The 22,301-nt window shown below is 49.1% G+C and overlaps 1 protein-coding gene across 2 annotated transcripts in view; it reads right to left on the reverse strand.

Moving 5' to 3' along the window:
- Positions 1–804: 804 nt before the first annotated feature.
- Positions 805–22,301, reverse strand: part of LOC120498256 (dynein heavy chain 9, axonemal-like) — a 99,881-nt gene continuing 78,384 nt past the window's right edge. For both annotated transcript variants that reach the window (XM_039700772.1, XM_039700773.1), the window contains 7 exons: positions 19,034–19,261; positions 15,704–15,895; positions 15,254–15,445; positions 14,319–14,489; positions 11,828–12,010; positions 6,133–6,522; positions 805–1,560 (listed from right to left, as the gene is read on the reverse strand). In XM_039700772.1, coding sequence (XP_039556706.1) covers positions 1,333–1,560; positions 6,133–6,522; positions 11,828–12,010; positions 14,319–14,489; positions 15,254–15,445; positions 15,704–15,895; positions 19,034–19,261 — 1,584 coding nt within the window. In that variant the 3' untranslated portion in view covers positions 805–1,332. The remainder of the gene's footprint in view (positions 1,561–6,132; positions 6,523–11,827; positions 12,011–14,318; positions 14,490–15,253; positions 15,446–15,703; positions 15,896–19,033; positions 19,262–22,301) is intronic.

Consider the following 22,301-nt stretch of genomic DNA (forward strand, 5'->3'; position numbering starts at 1 on the left):
ATTTCTGTCAGATTTCAGTTTCAATGCCACCCTGTGAACGCTGGAGCAGCACTGGCTGGTGATTCTCCCCCTTGCCCAGCTCCTGAGCCCATTTAGGGTCAGAGCTGCCAAGTGAGGACCTCTCCAGATAAGGGGTGTTTGTTGAGGTGTTCCTTTACTTTGGGGGTTTGTCCAGCTGAGAGGGTCTGCAGTGTCCCCACAGGAAGGTCACGAGGTCAGGAGGTGTGTTCCTCCCACCTGACCCCCGTGCTCTCCTCACCCTCATTAACCTGCAACTTCCAGAGACTATTCCAGGAACAATTACTTTTATTAGTAAGTATCTATCATCACAACATATTCCTCCTAAATCATCCCTGTGCTGTGCTTTCACTATTGATTCCATTGAGCGCACTGGATATTAACACCATTTCCAATGTTTCTAAGATTTACAGGAGTGTTAGCAACACACAGCTGACAACCACAACATCTGCTCACCTCCCAGCTTCCAGCACCACACACACCACAAAGAAACATGGAGGGAAAGGTATTGTATTTGCAGGGAGTGCCCTGATGAAGGCAGGAATGATGCATCTGACTCCATGTTCTCAGAAGGCTAATTTATTACTTTGTAATACTATATTATATTAAAGAATACTATGCTATACTCAAGAATACAAAAAGGATACTTACTAAATGCTAAAAAGATAATGAAAACTCATGACTCTCTCCAGAGTCTGACACAGCTTGACCCTGGTTGGTCAAAGAGTCAAAACAATTCACATGAAACCAATGAAACAATCACCTGTGGATAAACAATCTCCAAACACATTCCACACATGAGCACAACACAGGAGAAGCAGATGAGATAATTATTGCTTTTCTTTTCTCTGAGGCTTCTCAGCTTCCCAGGAGAAAAATCCTGGGTGAAGGGATTTTTTCAGAGAATATGAATGCCACAGAAAGTAATAAATTCTGGAGAACTTCACAAGTCACTGGACTATTGAAGTGTTTTGGAGAAGGCTACTGATTTTACTGATGGATAATTTTAAAATGACTTTGGACCATGAAGAGAAATAAAAACCAGATTTAAGTTTAGCACTCTCTGGGTATGGTGTATCGGGCTCTGGGCTGGGATCAGCACTGTAGGAATTACAGGATATTGATTTACAGCAGCCACGAACCTGGGCCGCGTCACTCTGCACCTCTGTCACCTCCTCGCAGGCCCTGCTTGGGTCACATCCCCAGGACACAGAGATAACTCAGGAGTCCATCAGAGAGATGGAACTTGGGTTAACCTCAGCATTGAACTGTTTGAACTGTGTGACATTGTGAGGGGTTTGCAGAGCTGGTGCCTCAGGTCTGCAGCAGCAAGGCCACACCAGCGAGCACCCACTTGGACGGGTTTTCTTTGGTTTTCAGGTTGAAAGTCCAGACGTAGGTTGGGCCTCTCTGGCGTGTTTTGTACAGAGGACACGGGTACAAGCCCCGGGTGTCCTGCTTGTCATCAGGAATGGCCTTGATGAACACGACAGGCATGGCTGGGGTGAGCTCCTTGAGCCTGGCCTCCGTGATTGTCCCCGCCTGCAGAGAGAAGGAGACAAAGGGCTGCTGACCTGGACAAAACTTCCCTCATGGACATGAGCCACTTCTCCTCGTGTGGTTTTCACCAAACCCCCCACAGTGCTATGAATATTCTGTTTTTTCCAAGGCAGCATTTTCCACAGGGAGACTGGGGCACTGAACCAGCCCTTCCCTGGAACCAGAGGGGCTCAGGCACTGGGGCTGTCCCAGCTGACAGCTCCAAGGTGTCCACCAGCTGAGGGACCTGAGCTCCCGTGGTCTTTATCCAAGCTGCTGGGGAGGTGCAAACAGCTTCTGCAGGTTCAAAGAAGCTGAATGAGCCTCACTGAGGAAGGAGGTCTGGATCAAACAGCTTCCTGTCTCACCACGACCCTCCCCAGCGTAGATCATCTCAAGGCTCCAGCTTCCAGCACTCCCACCAGATGCTCAAACCCTCACATCCGAGCTGGATTTGTGTGGGAACAGTGTCCCGGGACCCGTAAAGCCATATTACCAACAAAGTTTCACTTCTCTTGTCCTGCTTTCTACTGAGGTGCAGCTTGAGGCCATTTCCTCTTGTCCTATTGCCAGGGAACAGGGACAGGACAAGAGGAAAAGGCCTCAGGCTGTGCCAGGGCAGGCTCAGGTTGGACATCAGCAGGAATTTCTTAGCTGAAAGGGTGATTAAACATTTCCCAGGGAGGTCTGGAGTGCCCATCCCTGGAGATGTCCCAGGAACACCTGGAGGTGGCACTGAGTGCCCGGGGCTGGGGACAAGGGGGAGATCAGGCACAGCTTGGCCTGGATGGGCTGGGGGATCTTTTCCAAGCTCAGTGATCCTGAGATTACTCTCATGCATTTTTTTCTCAGAGCATTCCAGACCAGAATCACCTCATGGGAGGTGCTGCTTGTGGTGGGAGCGAGGGTGGACACCTGAACCACTGAGATGGAGAACAGCCCCAAAACAGGCTTGCTCCCACTCTCATGATGCAACCAAGAGAATTCAAAATTACTTTTCTGAGGGAATATCACCATTAAATATCAAGTCCCATTATTCTCCTCCAAGCAATGCCCTGCCCAGCAGGCTGTCCAATGCAGGAGAGGGAGAGAACCCTGCCAGGGCAAGAAATCAAGTTTGTTTCCCTAATTTGGGTCTCTCTGACATTTTCTCTCTCTCTTCTTGACAATAAAATACCCTGCACATCAATCCATTTCCAGGGAAAACTGCCTAATGGAGGCTAGAGAGACCAAATGAAAACAAACAGGGAAATGGAAAAGAAACTTTTCAGCACTAAAGAAACTGCCTCTCACTGCAGCAGAGCTTCACATATCATCATTATTCCAAATGCTCTTGTATCAGAATTGTGGGGTGAGATTCAGCCTCTCCAGTAGTTTATTTAGTTCTATAACGAGCAAAGAAAAATCATCCCTCTTGCCACACACCTCGGTTTAATTGTACTAATGCCATCTGTTATGCTCAGCTATGAAAAATCCAACTCTCATTTAGGATTTTATATTTCCAATGTGCTGAACAAACATTAAATAATTCGTATAATACCTTGCAAAGTAGCTATTTATGAAACATTATTATGCACTCTTCTTAAATTCACACCTTTCATTTTTGAGACTGGGTTTTAATCAGATCTTTCTCTCTTTTTTTACTGCTGAGAATACTTCAAATGAAATTTCCAAGAGATATCCTACCTGTTTCTGGGTTAACAAGAGCTGAAATCTTCCTGAGGTACCTCTATGTAAGATATCATTTTGTTATGTCTGGGCTGATTCTCATTTGCATTTTTTATCGCTCTCATCATCAGAAATTAATTCTGCTCTGAGAGCAGTTCTTCCTGACTAGCAGCACAGCCCTCATGGTGCAAAACCACCGTTCTGAGCCTGGAGAGCTCAGCCTCATCTCCTAAATCATCCCTCACTTCTGCTGTCCCAGATTCCCAGCAGGAAACTGAGAGTGGCCATGTGGCAGTGCCACGTGTCACCAGGGCTGAGGCCACCAAGAGCTGTCACAAGCCAGGGGTGGTGACAGCTGGGCCCAAACGCAGCCCCTGGGACGCACAGCCCTGAACCCTGCACGGGGAGGGTCTGTCCTAGATTGCCAAGCAGTATGTATTCTATTGCCATCTGTTAGGGGTGGGGCAGTTATCTTCTGTCAATTGGGCAGTTTTCTTTATCTCTTCCACAGCCAATCCTCCCTCCAGGAGATCTCTGCTCTTCATGGCCACTGAGTGTCCCTGCATGGCTGATCAAATTCCAGCATCTCATTGGGAGATGCTCCGCCCAGAGGGAGGAGCCAAGCATTCCTACCTGGATACAATCTGAGATTTTGGGACACCAGAGCAGCCTTTCCACTGGATTCCCAGAGGAACAGCTGCCTCTTCCACTGGATCTTCAGAGGAAGAATACATCCTTCTCCAGGATCCCTCCTCCAACAGAAGCACTCCTGATACTCCAGGAGGACGGCAGCCACAATTCCAATTGTACTGCTGCCAACACCCTGACCAACAGGGTGTCAGGGTCTATTCTGACTCTGTCAAGTGTTGTTTTGTTTTACTGCATTGTTTATTTTATTTTTTATTTTCTTCCCTAGTAAAGAATGGTTATTCCTGCTGCCATGTCTTTTCCTGAGAGACCCTTAATTTCAAAATTACAATAATTCAGAGGGAGGGGGTTTACATTTTCCATTTTAGGAGAGGCTCCATGGCCTGGCTGCCTTGGGGATGGAATCATCTATGGGCAGGGAAAGGGACAGAGCCAGCAGGGAAGGGGACAAGGAGCCAGCAGGGAGCACTCCAAGGTGGTCCCTGAGTGATGGGGTCAGTGGCTTCAGCTGGACAAGAGGAGTGAAAAACTTCCCTATGAGGTTGTGGGGTGCTGCCCTGTGGCTGCCCCATGCCTGAAGGCATCCAAGGCCAGGTTGGACAGGGCTTGGAGCAGCCTGGGACATTGGAAGGTGTCCCTGCCCATGGTGGTGTGGAACGAGCTGTTTTTTAAGGTCCCTTCCAGACCAAGCCAGCCTGGGATCCTGTGGTTCCATGGCAGGGGCTGTGCTGTGCACAGCTGCCAAAGCTCTGTTGTGTGAAACCCACTCCTGCCCTTGTCCCATCACTTTTGGCATCAAACTCTCTATTGCAGAGAGCAAGAAAGCCAAGGATCAGTCAGCAGCTTGAGATAAAAGGTCTCCAAGTGTCCCAGTCACAGCATCCTTCTGTCACTGAGTCCCAGTGACTTTAACAGGGCTGCAGCAAGAGATCATTTGCACCCAAAATAATCTGCTTAGTTTCATTTCATCTAATAGCTGCCTGCTGTTTTGTAATGAATGTTTTATAAATTTAAGACACCCAAGGGCAAACATAAATGTTTAAATAAATAGAAAAATGTGAGTAGCAGAACATAGAAGGACTCTTTCCTTTTTTGGAGGCACAACCTAAATGTGAAATATTCTTTTAAAAGTGAAGGTGTTCCCCAGAGGAATTCTTCTAAACGTGGCCTGCCATTTTTATCAGAGGATTAATTTGGATGGAGTACACAACCCAAAAGAGCTGTGCACCTGTTTTAAAAGTCCTGCATCCATTAATGCACACTGGTACTCACAGGATTATAGGTAAAATGAATAGTTCCACTAGGTAAAAATGATATTTCAGTGAGAGCAGCAACCCATAAAAATATCCTTTTCCTTTCTGAAATAAATTGAAGCATGATACCCAGAGATTATTAATGGCTCCATGAACATAATTGCTCAGTATCTTTCAATCACAAGGAAAATGTAATCAGAAAAACACATTTACTGGTGTTGGGATGGTCTCTGAAGACAAATACCATTGCTGGATGCAATTGCCCAGACCAGTTATTGGAGGGAGGCAGAGGGGAGAAGGCAAGTATTTCCAAAGATTTCTGGCTTTGCATCACCAAAACCTCTCACTCTCCACTTCCAGCTGGTAAAACCCAGACAGAACTCATTTTCTGGTCATAGTGGCAAGGAAAACATAACAGCAGGCACTGGAATGTTCTTAAATGGAGAATTTGATATTCAGGACCAGGAATTTTAAAAAGCTCTCTCTGTTCTGGTGTGTCCAGCTGATTTCTGACAGGTTTTTAAGGCAGCAGAAATCCAGTGCTCCCTGTGGCAGGGGCTGTGATCTCCCAAGGGCTGTGTGTGGAGAATGGAAGAGCCAGGGAACTGTGGGGGCAGAGCTGGGAGCTGGACAGGGCTGGTCCCTGCTCTGCTGCTGTGAGCAGAGCCCAGACCCCGAGAGCAGAGATCTGAGCTGACCCCCATGAGATCCTCACTACCATCTTCCAGCAGAGCCCTTGCCAATGCTGCTGGCTGCCTGGGGCTTCCCAGACCCAATTCAGGCCATTTCCAGAGCAAAACACAGCCTGGAGCTTGGAACTGCCTAAGGAGATGTGATGAAATGGCATCCATCAGGGAGAGCACAGCTTTTCCTAAATTCCTCTCTTTCATGGAAAACCATTGCAGAGAGGGAGATGATTTATGACAAATAAGTGGAGAGTGTTGGATCAGAATTGCAGAGCCACACCTGTGGCTTCTCCCTCACCCCAGAGCCCTGCAGAGCTCACCTGAGCATCCCAGCGTGCTCCCTCCATGAACAGACCGTGCACATAGGCCCCCTCACGAGGAGCACTGGCAAAATCCTCTCTGCTCTTCTTGGTCACATCACACTGCAACGTCATCTTGTCCAGGGGCCACTTGTTCTTCCGGGCCGTGGTCTGCATGATGGCTGTCAGGATGGACTGGGGGTTGAAGAACCCTCCGAGCCACAGTGTGGAGGGCAAGGAGAAGTCCCTGGTCCAGGCTTCCAGCTCGCTGATGCGGGCCAGCAGGTCAGCAAACCACGAGGCCAGGCTGGCCGTGGAAGGGTAAGATCTCTTCACCCAGGACTCGGGCACCGTGCCCAGGAAGAGGGAGTTCTGCAAGGTCTCCATGTCGCTGGTCATGGTCAGTTCCCCCTGGTGGGAAAGGGCACAGTCAGCACTGACAGCTGGGCCAGGGCATGAGGAGAGCACAGAATCCCACACAGACACTGCTGGCCACATATTCTGGGTGACTTCATGAGTTTGAGGCTTTCCTGCACGCTTTCTATTGCATAGTCATGCAGCCTGCTGTAAAAATACTACTGGGAGGAAAAGCTGTGTATAGTGACAGCAGCAGGGGTGTCCCTCAGTTACCCCTGTGTTTTTTCTGTTTTCTCTCATGGACTGCCAGATTTTCAGGGGTGTAAAGCTGTTCTCACTCACTGCCAGGGCAGGATACTGGAGTTTCTACTCCAGATTATCTACTCTAAAACTGTCCAAATATTTATGTTGAGTCCTGTCCCCCTCCTTTCTCCACTTCCCCTCACTCCTCTCCTCATTTACTGATTTGCAGTGCAAGATTTTCTCTTTGACTTCACGTGTTGTCTGCAAATGTAATCACAGTTCCTTCCACAGCAGGGAAGGAGCACAACAAAGTAAGATATGATTCAGCCAAGTGAGATAAAGGGAGAGGTTTGACTTTTCCTTTGTGCAGCAATTAATTAGTTTCAAAGCTTTTAGAAACCTGTATCAGTTCTGCCAGAGGAGCTGAATTCCAGGACATTCCACTGAAAGATAACATGAGGGTGGCTGAACACTGGAACAGGTTGTCCACAGAGGCTGTGGAGTCTCCATCCTTGGAAATGTTCAAAACCCACCAGGGCATGGTCCAGAACACCCTGCTCTGCCTGTCCCTGCTCAGGATGGGGCTGGAGCAGACAATGTCCTGACCAACTCCTCTGTGATCCTGGCTCACTCAAGCCAAGCAGGATACAAAGAGAAATCCTGCAAATGCCAGCTCAGCTTCCCTGGTATGGAATTGTCTCCACAGTTCAAATCTCTGCAGCTCTGTGCTCAGCTGGAGGGGTTCAACACCCCCAGCACTTTGGAGACCCACAGATAATGTCCATCACTGCTCTCCATTATAAACACTTCCTTTTGTTCCCTTATCACTTTGCCAAAATTTATCTCATTTACTATTTCTCTTTGCCTCAGGCTAAGTGTTTTTGGAAGGATTAACTGAAATCAGTGGAACCATTGCTGAGAACAAGGGGGAGGGAATTGGGTCAGTCTATTCACATTAAAAGATTCCAACTGTTCTTTCACAGGACTCCAGTGCCTCCAGCCGTGAGGTCAGCAGAGGTGCCCTTTGCTGGGGCCACAAAAATCTATGAAGCTTTAGCAAAAGTTGAAATCTTCTTAAAGCAGCTCCCACAGTTGTTTAGCAATGCTTGGCAGAGCCCAGCAGTTCAAGATCTTTGCAGTTTGTTCCTGTGCTGACCATGCCCTGTGGGACACACTGACAGCTGAGAAAGACCTTTAATATCACCAAATCCAGGCACAGAATTGTGCCTTGGACAAGGGGTGGCAATTAGATTTAATGTGGGGAGGAATGTGCTGTTTAATATTGGTAGGGGAATGAGGGGATGCAGAGTGTGCAAATAAACCACAAACAAAATTAACCAAAATTAACAAAATCTGTAACACAGGCTGCAAACCTCTCCCCAAACCCTTCCACAGATCATGGCAGGGAAGGAGATGGGGTCTGCAGGAAAGGCTCCTCAGAGGGCAGCAGCAGTCCCTGAGCTGGGATTCAGAGACATCCTGGAGAGCACATTTCTGGTGGATAGAGAAAATCCTGAGTACAAAGGGGTTTAGATGGGTTTCAAAGCTACAACAGCAAATAGGGTGAAATCAAAAGCTGGAAGAAGCAGCACTTGCAATTAACACTAAAATATGAGTAACAACCTCCTGAAATGTCCATCATGATCTCCATCCTCAGGAGAAACTGGACACAAAGAGGACCATCAATGGCTGGGCTGAAGCCATGGCAAGACCATGCAAGAAGAACAAGAAGCCCTGCCCTGGCCACAGCAGGACACTGGAACAGGAGGAGTCTGTGCTCCTGGAAGTGCTTTGACATGGGTAAGGATATGGCAGAATGTGTGCAAGCAGCCAAATTGATTTAAAGACAACCCCCCTTCGATCATATATCATGTCTAGTTTTACTTTCAGGAAACAAATGAATTAGCAAATGTAATTCTCAGCAAGGCTTGAGAAAAGCAATTTTTAAAGCCTGCGCACTCAAGCATGCTTTGAGACTCCTGTGAGGGTTCAAAGCATCTACAGCAGCAATCTCATAGAGTTGTCCAAACACAATTATGCATAAATTTGCATTTCAGATGCTGAATACTAAAGTGCATCAGAAATTATTCAAGTTACTTTTTAAATTTTTTTTTCTCAGAAATGCTGGGAGTAATTATCATTTAAAGACACCCTTGAAGGAAATCCTAATCAGCCTGCAGCCATTCCCTCAAGATGAGCACACTACAGGCGCAAACTGTTTCTTCAGTTCAGGTTATTTTCACTTGATACCCACCTTGCAGATCAAAATTTGGTCTTTGTTATTTTACAATATATATTATCCTCATTTTGGAGGCTCATCCTTCACCCAAATTGCAACCCAGAGGATCTGCCTGCAAAAAATGAGGCTGGTACAACATTAACATGCAAGTGCTTCAGCCCAGCCTCTGGTTCCACCCAAGCCAGCCAGAACAAAGGGCTTTGAAATGCAACATGCCAGTTATTTCTGATGGCTACCAGTCTATTGCAATTTCTCTTCCTCCTAATGGGATGTCTCCTATTTTTGGACCAAACAATCACTTTCCGCTAGGACGACACGATGAATTATTCAAAAATTCAAATTAGGCGTGACATTTCTAAATCGCCTTCTTTTGGCAGATCCTTCAGTCAGTTAAAAACAATAAGCCTTGTTTTCTCTGGGCTTTATTTATTCGCTGCTCAGCTCTGTGGGGCCTGGCTTGTAAACTCCCCTCCTCTGAGTGCTGTCAGTGCAGGCCCCCAGCCCCAGAGATGAACGAGCCTTAAGAGCTCTTTAATTGTCAGGAAGGGCAATTAAAGCAGGATTTCTGCAGTGTAAGGCCCAGAGTCAAGTGAGGGCAGCACCAGGAAGAGCCATCAGCCCCCTCTGGCTGCTCCATGGTCCCCCAGCTGTGAGAGGTGATGTGAGGGACTCTGAGCAGGGTTTGGGTCATGCACAAGCTCTAATTTACCTCCTCAGGGACCCACACGTGACCTTTGGCTGCAGGCACAAGAACTGGAATCAAGTTGTGCCAGGGGAAACGTGGTTTGGATATCAGGAAAGCTTCAGGCAGTGGGCTGTGAAGCACTGAACAGGCTGTGGTGGAGTCACCAACCACAGGTTGACAGAATATTCCCAGCTGGAAGGGGCCCTCAAGGATCATCAAATCCAACTCTTAGACTAGGGATTGAACCTCCAGCCTTGGTGGTGTCAGCACCAACAGAGCCCAAGTGCCCTGGAAGTGCCCAAAAAACCCTCTGGATGTGACACCTGAGGCCATGGTTTAGGGGTGAGCACGGTGCTGCTGCTGGGGTTATGGTTGGGCTTGGGGATCTCAAAGGGCTTCTCCAGCCTCAAGGACTCCATGGTTCTTGGAATTGCCCACTGATGGCCTTTCAGGCCCTTCAGATGTGTCTCTGCAGCAAACACCAGATTTGCCTAACACCAGAAATGCCAGATGCTGCTCTGCTGCTCTCCTCCAGTCCCAGCCCCAGGGTGTCTCTGAATCCCAGCTCAGGGACTGCTGCTGCCCTCTGAGGAGCCTTTCCTGCAGACCCCATCTCCTTCCTGGCCATGATCTGTGGCAGGGTTTGGGGAGAGGTTTGCAGCCTGTGTTACAGATTCCTGTGGTTAATTTTGTTTGTGGTTTATTTGCACACTCTGCATCCCCTCATTCCCCTACCAATATTAAACAGCACATTCCTCCCCACATTAAATCTAATTGCCACACCTTGTCCAAGTCACAATTATATCTTGTTTGGGGCTCTGGGATTGAAACATTAAATCACTTCTGTTTACCTGTCTCAGGAAATGGAATTTTCAATTCCACTGCCTTATGCTAGAAAATAAGAGAAATCTGTTTATGATAATTGACTACATAAATATCAGCTTCTTTCAAAACGGGCTGTACACACTGACCCACCACCTGTGTCCAGGATAGCTCTGCTTTAACAAGCCCCAGCAGCAAATGCAGTGCACGCACATCTGCAGCTGCTGGCTCCGGGCTGCAGCTGGGATTTGGGAGCAGCTTGGTGCTCAAACCCCAAGCCAAGCCTGCCCTTCCTCACGCAGGGTGGGCAGCTGAAGGTTTCTTTTCCAAGCTGCCCCTGAGGGAGGTTTGAGATCTCATTCCATCTCAGGGCAGGCCCTCCTTGCCCACCCTCAGCTCTCCTATGAACGGGCTGGTCCAAGGCCAGACCCTTCAGCCACAGCTCCTCCCCAGCTGTGGGAGCTGAGCATCCCCGTGAGAAGGGATCACAGCCTGCCACTCTGGAAATGATGGAGCAGGGAATGCCCCCTGACTGATGGCCAGGAGATCCCCCAGGACCCAGCTGTGGCACGAGGGGGAGGCAGGGCAGTGCTGAGGCTTTGCTCTGCCAGCTCCAGGCTGCATTGCTGTGCTGCACTTGTGCCTTCCCAAGGGATGGACAGCAGCTGGCTGTGGGGAAGGGTCCCTGGGGGTGACAAGGTGGAGGGGGAGTGCTGTCAGAGAGCACCAGGACTGCCAGGCAGCTCCTCACTCCCGGGCACTGCAGCCTGATCCATGCTGGCCCTTCCCCAAGGGACAGTCAGAGCCTTTTCTGTTTTGTCCCCCTGAGTGCCTGGGGGGGATGCAGGAGGTGACAATCCTTTCCCAGCCCCAGAACCAAGGACACCGCTGCAGCTTCAGCCCCAAAAAGTGCAAACAACAGGGGATGGAGGAGAGCAACCTGGGAGGGTGGGACTGCATCACCTGCAGCTGCAACTGGACAGCGAACCCAAGGTGGGAATGGACCAAAACTGAACAAAGTGTGAGAACTCGTGACTCTGAGTCCATCCTGGGTCCTTCTTGGGTGCAGCCCTGGCTGGGCTCTTGCACTGCCCAAGGTGGATCCTTTGAGGCCTTTTAATAAATCTCTGCTTTATAATTTAGTTCTGTCCAGTCTCTGTTCCAGGAGCCTCTTTAGGCATCAATCACCCATCTTGGGTGCAGCCTCTGCGAGGCTTTGCACTGCCCAAGGTGCTTCTGTTGCAGGCCTTTAACAAACCTCCATTTATCCCAGGCTTTGCACTGCCCAAGGTGGTCCTGTTGCAGGCCTTTAACAAACCTCCATTTATCCTCTTTTCTGTGTCCTGGGAGCCCCTGCAGCCCCTCAGTACCTTCAGGCCCAGCTCCAGCTCGGCGAGCGAGCGCCGCATTTCGGCCGTGAGCGCGTTCATGCGCTCGCACTCCTGCAGGGCAACCACAGCGTAGGGAGTCCTCTCCTCCACCCTGGCCATCAGCTCTGCCATGTTGAACTCGTCTGTGAGCTTCTCTAACATCTCCTCCAGAAGGGCTTGCACCTGTGCCAAAGGGACGAGAGAGGGGGATGCTGGTGAGGGATCCTGAGCTGGGAGAACTCCCTCTGCCCTGTCAGGGTCTCCAAAACCATCCCTGTCAGCCCTGGGCACCTTTCAAAGATTTCTCCCCATCCTATTAAAATCCAAACGCTGACGGAAGTTAATGTCAGATGAGCAGCTTGCAAAATGATGTTTTAAAACCTGCCCGTGACATGTGGCAGCCTCCTCTTTTCTTGGCTCTCTTATTTCTCCCGAGGTCACACTCACAAGGAGATGGATGGGGCTGGAGCCTCAGCTGAGCCTCAGGACAACACAGCTCATGAGCTGGTTTTCTCTGGTGTATTGATGGAGAGAGGTGATTACATGAAATTGAATTTTAAGCTGAATTTGGCATTCTGGACTAATGGAGCCACGGAAGAAAAGCATAAGGAAACAAAATTATTTTCTGGTCACCACCACAGCATTTCAGAACTGTAAGTACAGAACAGGGAAAGCTCCATCCAATGCAAGTGGATCTTTGTAGTGTCTAAAAAATTTAATAAACCCTTTTCTGACAATGAGGGATGAAACCCCTGCTGTCCATGGGCTCAGCTGCATTTCCCAGGTTTACTGTGGAAGCTCTCACTCAAAGCTTTTCTTTACTTCTGAGCTGGAACCTGAGCAAGACTTCTGTTTGCTGGGACCCTTTGGGCACACATATCACAGTTAAAATTCTATGATCCCAAGTGCCAAACCTGGCATGCAGGGCCAGTGCCAGCTAGGGCAGGGTAATTTTACAGCCAAGGCCACCAATATTCGTATTTTGGACTCTACTCTGATTCCCTCCTGCTGCTCTTCCCAACCCTTGGCTCCTGTCAGCAGTGACGATGTGTGGGCTGTTACTGCAGCCACACAGGTGGCTAAAGCTGGAAAAGCTCCTCAGCTGCACCTCGGGGACACCACAGAAATATCTCATTTGAAATTCCCCTGCAAGTCCCTCTGGCTCTGATTCCTTCACAGCAATTACAGCTCGTTTGCTGTAGTGCGACCTCAGAAATCTGTGGGAGGAACTGGACTTGTCAGAGCCTCAGGAAAATGACAGGCTCACATTTTCCCTGGAAGCTCCCTAAAATCACCTCAGCCAAAGCAGGGGCTGGATGTCCTTCAGTGGAGGAGTTGAGACAAGGCTTTTCTCACGCCCATCCAAGGACCAAGTGGAAGGGACAGCCTGGATAATGACAGAGATCACTTCAGGAAGAAAATGAGCCGTGGGAGCATGTCCCCAGCACAAGGCAGGGCACTGAGGTCACACTCTGCTTGCTCTCAGGCAGATTTCATTCCCAGACAGAGCCATGAGGACTTCTGTGCTCCTGTGAGAGTCTTTTTGACTGTCACCAGGAGTTTGCAGGGTGGCAATAACCTGTGGCACCACTGCTGGGGCACTCCCTGATCGTTTTGCTTCTCTGGGCTGAGGAGTTTATTTGTGTTTCATTAACAAAAGGAGTGGGAGGGGAGAAGAGGAACTCACATTTGCTATCTCTGAACATCTTGCTTGGCTTTGCTACCCCTGGATTATTCCCATCATCTCAAATTTGAGTATGGACTGAAAACTGACCATGTTGGGCACTCCTAGGAGCCCCTTAGGGGAAGGCAGTCAGTTCCCCAGCTTCACACCAAGCCAAAGAAAACCCATGAAACCACAGCTATGTATGAGCTGCAATTAGCCATTCATTAAATTGCAAATCTTCAAGCACAGAGCTGGCACCTTAAGACTGCAGGAGTGAAAACCTGAGCATGTGTTGGCTGATTCCAGATCTTGTCAGGGATGTTTGGGCCGTGTTTTAATGAGCTGTGAGTTTCCACAGGGAGGGCTGAGATCAGCCCAGGACACAGGTGTAGCAAAGGAGTTCAGCTGGAAATAAGGAATTACAAGGCCCTGGGGAGCTGGGGGGACACGGTGGCAGTAGCAGGAGGAGGGCTGAGCTCAGGGTGGCACTGAGGGTGGCAGGCAGTGTGCCCAGGGCCCATTGCTATGCCAGTCACAGGAGTGCACAGGGACTGCTGCTCAGGGAAGGTTTATTTGCAACACCTTCAGAGGATGATAACGAAGGCTCTGCAGTGCACGGGGTAATTAAGAGGCACTGTCCTGTTACTGCCAACACTCAATTACATCCCACTAGGGTGATGTTCTGCATAAAACCAGGCTTTAGACAGGCAGAGCACAGAACCATGGACAAGCCTGATAGATGAGACAGGCATCAAACCCCAGCAGCTGCCCCTGAGCACTCTCCCCATCTCCTCCTGGGTGCCCAGTGCCCCTGAGCACTCTCACCATCTCCTCCTGGGTGCCCACAGCTCCCTGGCCCGCGCTGCTGTCGCGGGGCTGCAGCTCCAGCACGGTGCGCAGGAGCCGCTCCGAGCTCTGCGTCAGGAACCCGATCTCGGCGTTGGGGTGGAGGCCGTACAGGTAGGGAGACTCTGGAGGCAGGGCATCGTCTATGTACTGCACAGAGACATTCAGGAGCACGTTAGGAACAGCCCAGGGCACTCTGCCTGCAGAGCTTCAGTGCTGGAATCATCTCCCCAAGAGGTCAGCCCGGGCTCACCCGGCTCTGCCTGTGGCTGAAACACCAGGGAAGTGATGGAGGAAGGAGAGTACAAATGTTTACAGAGCTGCTTCTGCTCCTGCTGGGAAAATTCTTAACTGCTGGAGTTCTGCTTGGCTCCGTGTCTCAGGCTGGACCTTCTCTAGCAATTATCTGCTGTGCATTTCAGCATCAGCATCCTGAAATCTCTTGTGGGAATTGAGCTTCCAGTAGTTAAGTTTTATGAACAAAACCAGCCTGACGTTCCTCTCTCTGCTACTGCATTTGTGTACAAAGAGCAGATGAGATCAGTAAGTAGATCAACAAGACCCTTCAGTGATTCTCATCAAAACTGATGATAAAAGGAGCTTGAAAGGGCCATTTTAGCAAACAGTATGTGGATGTAATTTTCCAGGAGCCCTACTTAAGTCTCGAGCACCAATACAGTTGCTCTATTCATGCATGAACAGAATGAGCCCATGATGAAGTAGCAAATTACCATTAGACTTGGTTCATCCAGGGGGATGCTGAAACATCCACAGGAACAGAACATAATGGGAAATAAGAGGAACAGTGCAGGAACACTGCAGCCCTGTTCCTGCCTCCTAAGGCAGATTATGGGGCAGTTAGGGAAGACATTCCATTTACATGTATGAATAATGGCAGTGAACAAAGAGCTTACCTGGTGATAGCCATTATAATCCATGTTCCCTGGGAGGGGAAATCCAGGAGCAAGGCAGAGCTCTCCCTCCAGCATTTCTGGCTTAATGAACTCTTCCAGGTAGGTTTTGCAGAGCCGCCTGTCCCAGTCATCCGTGATGTGACCTCCGTACATGATCTCACCCACGAGGTAGCGCAGGTCATCGTAGGGGACCTGGGCGTGGAGCAGGGTGGGCTGAACCCAGGCACTGCCCTGTACCCTCAGGGCTCCCCTCTCAGCAAACAAACACCAGGCAGGAGTTAAATCCTGCCCCAGGAAAGCTGGGGCACAGCACAGTGCAAGTGGCACTGAGGTCTCCCATCTCCTCCCTAAAGCGCCCTGAACTGTGAAGTTCTAAACCCAAAGACACCAAGCAAATGGCATTTCAGGACAGCTTCAAAGCCCCCAGACAGCCCCCCGTGGTGCCCCCACCTTGGAGCTGGCCTGCAGGTAGTTGTAGAGCACGTTGACAGAGATGGTGAGGTCCCCGGTGCTGAAGGGGTACGGGCGGTTCCAGCCCTGGGGGCCGAACTTGCGCCGCTCCGCCACCACCGCGTGGAAGTAGCACAGGGCGAACAGGATGCTCCTGAACTCCTTCTCCTGGCTGCACATCTCCAGGGTGTCCTGCAACACAGGACAGCTGCCCTCAGCCTCAGCGACTCCCAGGGAACCCAAACATGCTGGGCTTTGGACAGGGTGAATCACAGAATCAGAGGCCAAGGCTGGGAAACTCCCCCAAATCATCAAGTTCAACCTTCAACCAAATACCCCCATGCACAACTAATTGTGAAACATATTTTTGAACAATTATAGGGACGTGTCTCCACCATTTCCCTAGGCAGCCTGTTCCAGAGCTTTACCAACCTTCCACTTTAGAACTTTTTCCTACCATCCAACCTGAACCTCCCCTGCTGACGCTTGTTACCTGGGACAAGAGGCTGACCAAACTGTCCTCCAGTTCATTTCTGTATCATACACACATATGCTAGTTTTCAAAGTCAGTGGCTTTGCATTGCAGATTTATTGGCAAATTCTAGCAAATATTTTCTCACTTAATATTTGCTGTTCCAAGCTCCGAGTGGCTTTGCACAGGAAAACATACAGGGGAGGAAGGACACGTGCACCCACTCAATGCCCCATCACCTGCATGTGCTCAACATCCCTCACCAGAAAGATGGGAAGGGAGCCACAGAATTACAGAATTTTCTGTTGGAAGGGACCCTAAAGTCCATGTTTTTCCAGCCCTTCTGCCATGGGCAGGGACACTTTCCACTATCCCAGGTTGCTCCAAGCCCCATCCAATGTTTATCTCAAAAAAAATGCCACGTTAGACCTTTAATTCTCTGAGAGCACCACAGAGCTCAGGGTCTGTGCAGGAAAGGAGGAATCCATTACTCTAGAGGGTAATGAATTCCAACATTGACCAAATGCATGTGACAATCAAGAGCATCCCAAAACCTGTTTCCCCTGGATTAGGCAGCACTCTAAGCTCCCTTTATCAGCATTGTGATGGAGAACTGCTTCAAATACGTGCAGAACACCCTTCTCATTTCAGGAAACATCCCCAGAACAACCCAGTTCATTCTCATTTGGCCTCTCTTCAGTTGTCAATTCTTCTTCAGCTACAAAGCAGAACAATATCCCTTGCTCAGAATAAAGGGCCTTCTTTGTAGCCTTCAGCTGAAAGCTAAATTTGAACATCTCTTCTGTATAAAGCAGGGAAATGAGGTGTAAAAGGGACCCCACCCACTCGCTTCAGGATTTCTGATAAGAGATGTTTCATAATCCTCTAGCAATTTAGAAAATGCTAATTACTATTGATTGAAATGAGTAGAGGCAAGATGAAAATGTTACTTGGGGTGAAGGTTCTCCCCTCCCTCGTTCTCCAGGACATTTTGTGGAGCTAAGGATGATGAATGGCAGTAGATAAGTATGGAATAATCTTCCCTGACCACTGGCATTAATCCTTGCATAGTGCCTCCCCCCACACCTGCTCAGCAATGCTCCCTCCTGCACTTGGCATTTTCTCCACAGCAGCATTTGAGTGCTCTTCCCAGGGAGTCCTGCAGGGATGGAATCCTGCCCTGCTCCTGTCCCATGGTGGGAGCAGAGCTTACAGCCCCTCTGACACTGATCCACACCCTCTGGGGCACCAGGAATATTTCCATCTCTTCCCCACACGGGGCTGTTTCCCTGCACAGCAGGTACAAGAGTCAGTGCCTGCCATGACAGGAGGGTTTTTGAGCAATAAACAAAACGAGCATCCTGCCACGGGCTGCTCTTGTGGGTCAGCCACTCTCACATGGCCTAATTTACATCCTGGCAAAGCAGCTCCTGCCTGCAGGCAGCTTCCAGCTCTGATTTGCAACACTCCTGGTGTCAGCAAGGTCTTAAGCTGAATGGCCTTTGGGCACACAACACCAATCTCCCTGTGCTGCTCTGTGAGCAGATCAGCAGTTCTGAACCTCTAACCCTGGTTAAACAGCAGGCAGAAAAGTCAAGTTTAACCTGCTCACCTCCCATAGCTGTGGGTGTTGGATATCATATGTCACTCAGCAGCCCAGAAAAGAAGGGACCCAGATAGAGAAATCAACTGAAACACAACAAATTCTCCCGATGCTGCAGTCAGAAGTTTGATTCTGTACTGAAAGAGCCTTTCTGAGGTGGTGGAGTCACCGTCCCTGGAGGTGTTTAAAAACAGACTGGACGTGGCACTCAGTGCTGTGGTTCAGTTAATGAGGAGGTGTTGGGTCATTGGTGGGACTTGATGATCTCAAAGGTCTTTTCCAGCCAGGTTAATTCTGTGATTCTGTGATCACACACTGGGGAGAATATGATTAAACTGGACAGAAGTCTGGTGTCCCAAGCCCTGCTTCAGGGAAGAGGCTTCTCAGATCACCTGAACCCTTTCTTGGAAAAACCATTGCTTGGAAAGAGATCTGTGCCTGGTTTGTGGGGAAGAGCAGAGGGAGGTGCTGGACCCAGAGGCTCTGTGCTGCAAGGGGGCTGGGAAGGCAATATCCATAACACTCTGTGGGAGAGGTTTTACAGCGACCTCCGTGAGCCAGAGAGAAGTTTGAGAAGATTTCATGTTTACCCCTGAAAGAATTTCCTACCAAGGTCATTGACAGAGAAACCAAGAAAGAAAGAAGGATAAATAAGAGAAAACTGCAAATGCCTGTTCCAATGAGCACTTTGTTTGTCTCTCGTGGCCAATGAGTAAAGTGTAAATGTATGAGATTTGTAAGAATGTATAAAAAGTGTGCATGCTACGTGGCAGCAGCTCTCTGGCCACAGAGAGCAGCAGGCACAGCTTTCCAAGGCATTTTCCTGGGGAAAGCTGTGAGGAGATCAGAGAAAAGAATGAGAAACAAGTCTTTTCTCCACTTGCTGCACCTGTTATTGTGCACATGTGGAATGTGTAATGGAGATTGTTTAGCAAAGGGTGATTTCTTAACTGGACACTGCATGGTGTTTGGATGGCTTGACCAATTAGGTCACAGCTGTATTGGACTCTCTGTAAGGGGATGAGTTTCTCTATAAGTGTAGTATAAGATGATAGAACAAAGAGAGTGATCAGCCTTCTGCAAGCATGGAGTCAATGCTAATTATTCCCCAGCTGAGGGCCTGCAGCAACACACGCTAGAATAAAACCAGTTTGGAAATGGAGTGTGTTGCTTTGGATTGTCTCCGACTCAACTACGGCAGTGCTGCACTGGGGCTGCAGCAGCCCCAGCACACCCAACCCAACCACGCTCCTACCTGGCTGAAGTTGTCCAGGGCCTTGTGCAGGTTGGCGTGCATCCCGGTGGGCGCCTCGCTGGTGATTTTGATGGAGTTTTCCAGGATGCCCTGGGGAATGATGTGGCTCTCCGGGCACGGCGCTGGCTCGGCGCTGAGGAACACGCGGAAATCCTGGTGGCTGCCCTCGCTGAGCTGCTCCAGCCTCTTCTCCAGGGAGCCCAGCCACTTGGCCACCAGGTGGATGTTCTGGCAGGGACAAAGGGACAAGGCTTGCTCAGTCCCCCCATCACACCCCCATGTGCTGAGCAGGCACCAAATCCATCCCACTGATGGATGCCCTCTGGAATTTGGGACTTGGCCCAGGAGTGCCTGTGTGCAGCTCCCAGCCCCAAAGAGCCAGGTGCATCAAGAACATTTGAAAATTCAGAATAATCATTATAAATCAGCAGCAGAGCCACAGCTGGGCTGGTTGGGCTCTTGGTGCTGGAATTCTCCTCATTTCAGCAATACCAGCTGAGCTTATTCTTGGGCGGAAAAATTGTTATTCCTGGGGAACAGAGCTGTTATTCCTGGGGTGCAAAGTTGTTATTCCTAGGGAGCAGAGCTGTTATTCCTGGGGTGCAAAGTTGTTATTCCTAGGGAGCAGAGCTGTTATTCCTGAGGAGCAAAGTTGTTATTCCTTCCCCCCAGCCCCACAGAGCTCAGATAAAAACATTTGTTCATTTTGATCAGAATTACAGTAAGGACCCTCCATAGCAGTTCCTGGGCAAACAAGTCAAGCAGGTGATTTCACAAAGTCTTTAACACAAAAGGATTTATTTATTCATGCAACTAATTGGACACACCCTCAGAAGATTAAGCAGAATTGTGGGGAGATGGTGAAATGGATGAAGCTAAGCCTCAGTTTTTCCCCTGGAGTCCTATACAGAATTATAGTTTCTAGGCAAGAAAACAGCTTTTTTTTTGTTATATTAGGAATGGGATTTGTGGGCTGAACTACCCTTGTGTTAAAGGCAGGTGTGCAATCCAAACTGGCTGTGTGCACAGGCACTCGGGATGGTGATTTATCCCACCCCAAGAAAGGACAAGGAACTTGCTAAACCTAAATTAAAAGCAGCCGCCAGAAAGATAAACTGCTTGGAGGTGGCAAAGAAATTACATAAAGGAACCATATTAGAGGCTGAGAATAAATATATATCACCTATAAATGGGGCCAGAAAGAGCTCTCATGGTTAAATAGCAGAGTAATGGAGATTATTAGGAGTAAAATTACATTCCTCAGAAAGTGGAAGTTTTGTCCAAATGAGAAAAACAGAAAAGAGCACAAAAGCCAGCCATGGTAAAGTCAAAAAGTACTACAAGAAGCAAGTTTTTGAAAACCATAAAAGCTTATAATAAAGCCTTTTCCAGAAACCAGGAACTTACCAGAGAGTCTATAAAACTGTAACATGATCAAGGTCTGCAGGGAGTGCTCATGGAAGGCCAGGCCAGCCCAAAGCAGCCCAAATTTGCAGGAATAATCCCTGCAGAGCCTGGGGAGGCTCTCACTGTTCCAGCCTGGTGGAATCACTGAAACCCTGAGGCTGGAGATGCCCCTGGAGGTCATCCATGCCACCCTCCTGCTCCCAGAGCAGGTTTTTAACTGGGTCCAGTTGGGGTTTTGGATATTTGCAAGGCTGAAGTCTCCACAACCTGTCTGGGCAATGTGTGCCAGTGTTCAACCACACTTACAATAAAATAAAAAAAAATAATAAAAAAAATAGTATAAGATGGTGAAATGAAATGAAATTAATGTTTAAGGGAAATTTGTATCTCAGTTTTAACCCTTTGCTTCTTGCTCTTTCACTCAGCACCACTATGAAGATTTTGACTCCCCCTTCGGCCAGGAGGGATTTAAACACACCAATAAACCAAATTTATCCAAATCCCAGCTGTCTCTGAGCCAAACCCCAGCTTTTGGAGGTTAAATAACCCCAGCCTCTCCCCATATAACAGATGCTTCAATCTCTTAATTGTTGCAAGGACTCTTAAACTGAAGCAGCAGATGAAGAGCTGTTCAGAGGAGTCGATGATAAATAAGAAGATGTCTCTGGGAGCAGATGGGCTCACCCCAAAAGAACCCCACGTGTGCAGGGTGTGCAGCACAGCTCAGGGGGCAGCAGCCAGCCTGGCAGGGGCTCCAGCAGGACAGGAGACACTCCCCAGCAGCATCAGTTAGGAAAGAACAGCAATCTCAAAGTTCTAACCCATTTTAGAGAGCTCAGATCTGTGAGGATATCTCAGTCTGGGCTGGTGTGTGGGTGGGTGGGGTGGAGGTGCTGCTGTTGTCCCCAGGAGCTGCCCCAGGCTGGGTTTGAGCAGTGCTGGACACTGCAGGGGTCAGTCCCTGCTGGGCAGGGTGGACATGGCCAGGGACCAGCCTGGGGGACAAGGAGCTGTCCCAGCTGTTCCCAGGGATGTTCCAGCCCGTGGAATCCTGCTCAGCAGGAGCAGGAGAAGGCAGGAATGTTGGGAGGGAGGATGTTTGCCTTCCCCAGTCACCACGGGGTGTGACAGAGCCCCTGCCTGCCTGGGGAATGGAGAATGGATTCCTTTCTTGGCTTCCTTGCCTGGGCAGCTTTGGCTTTCCCTGTTGCATTGTCTGGGTCTCAATCTCACTTTTAACCCCACATTCTGCCCCATCCCACCCCCGGGCAGTGAGGGAGCAGCAGGTGGGGCTCACTTTCCACCTGGAACAGGAATTGTCTCTGTGGGGTCCCTGTATCCCCAGGCATGGATTTCGATCAATTCCAGCTCTTTATCTTCCCCAAACCAGTATTGCTGGAGGTAAAACGAAAGGTCTCACAGGCTACCAACCAGTTAAAACACAGCCAACGGGGGTAAGGAGGTTACTGATGGGAGTTTTAACTCCTCACCATATCAAAAAGCATCTGAAAGAGCAAATGATTGGTGAGCTGACAAAATAACTCATAAGACAAAGCCATTTCAAGTCTTGCAAATAAAGCCTGGTAGTGAAGAGCTGCAGGAGGATGCCATCATTCTAAGTGACTGGCAATGGCACTGCAGCAGGAATTCAGCGGTGATAGATGCAAAGTAATGCACTCAGGAAAACAACCCCAGCTACAGATACACACACTGATGGGTTCAAAATTAACTATTATCACTCAGGGAAGAGAGCTCAGAGTCCTCACAGTTATTTCCTGCAAATAACTGTTCAGTGCTCAGCAATGCAAGAGCAAAGGGACGGAGAATAAAGCTGCAAACGGGATTTTGCCACTCCATAAAT

The sequence above is a fragment of the Passer montanus genome, unplaced genomic scaffold (assembly GCF_014805655.1).
Source record: "Passer montanus isolate IOZ18808 unplaced genomic scaffold, ASM1480565v1 scaffold144, whole genome shotgun sequence".
Classification (NCBI taxonomy): domain Eukaryota; kingdom Metazoa; phylum Chordata; class Aves; order Passeriformes; family Passeridae; genus Passer; species Passer montanus.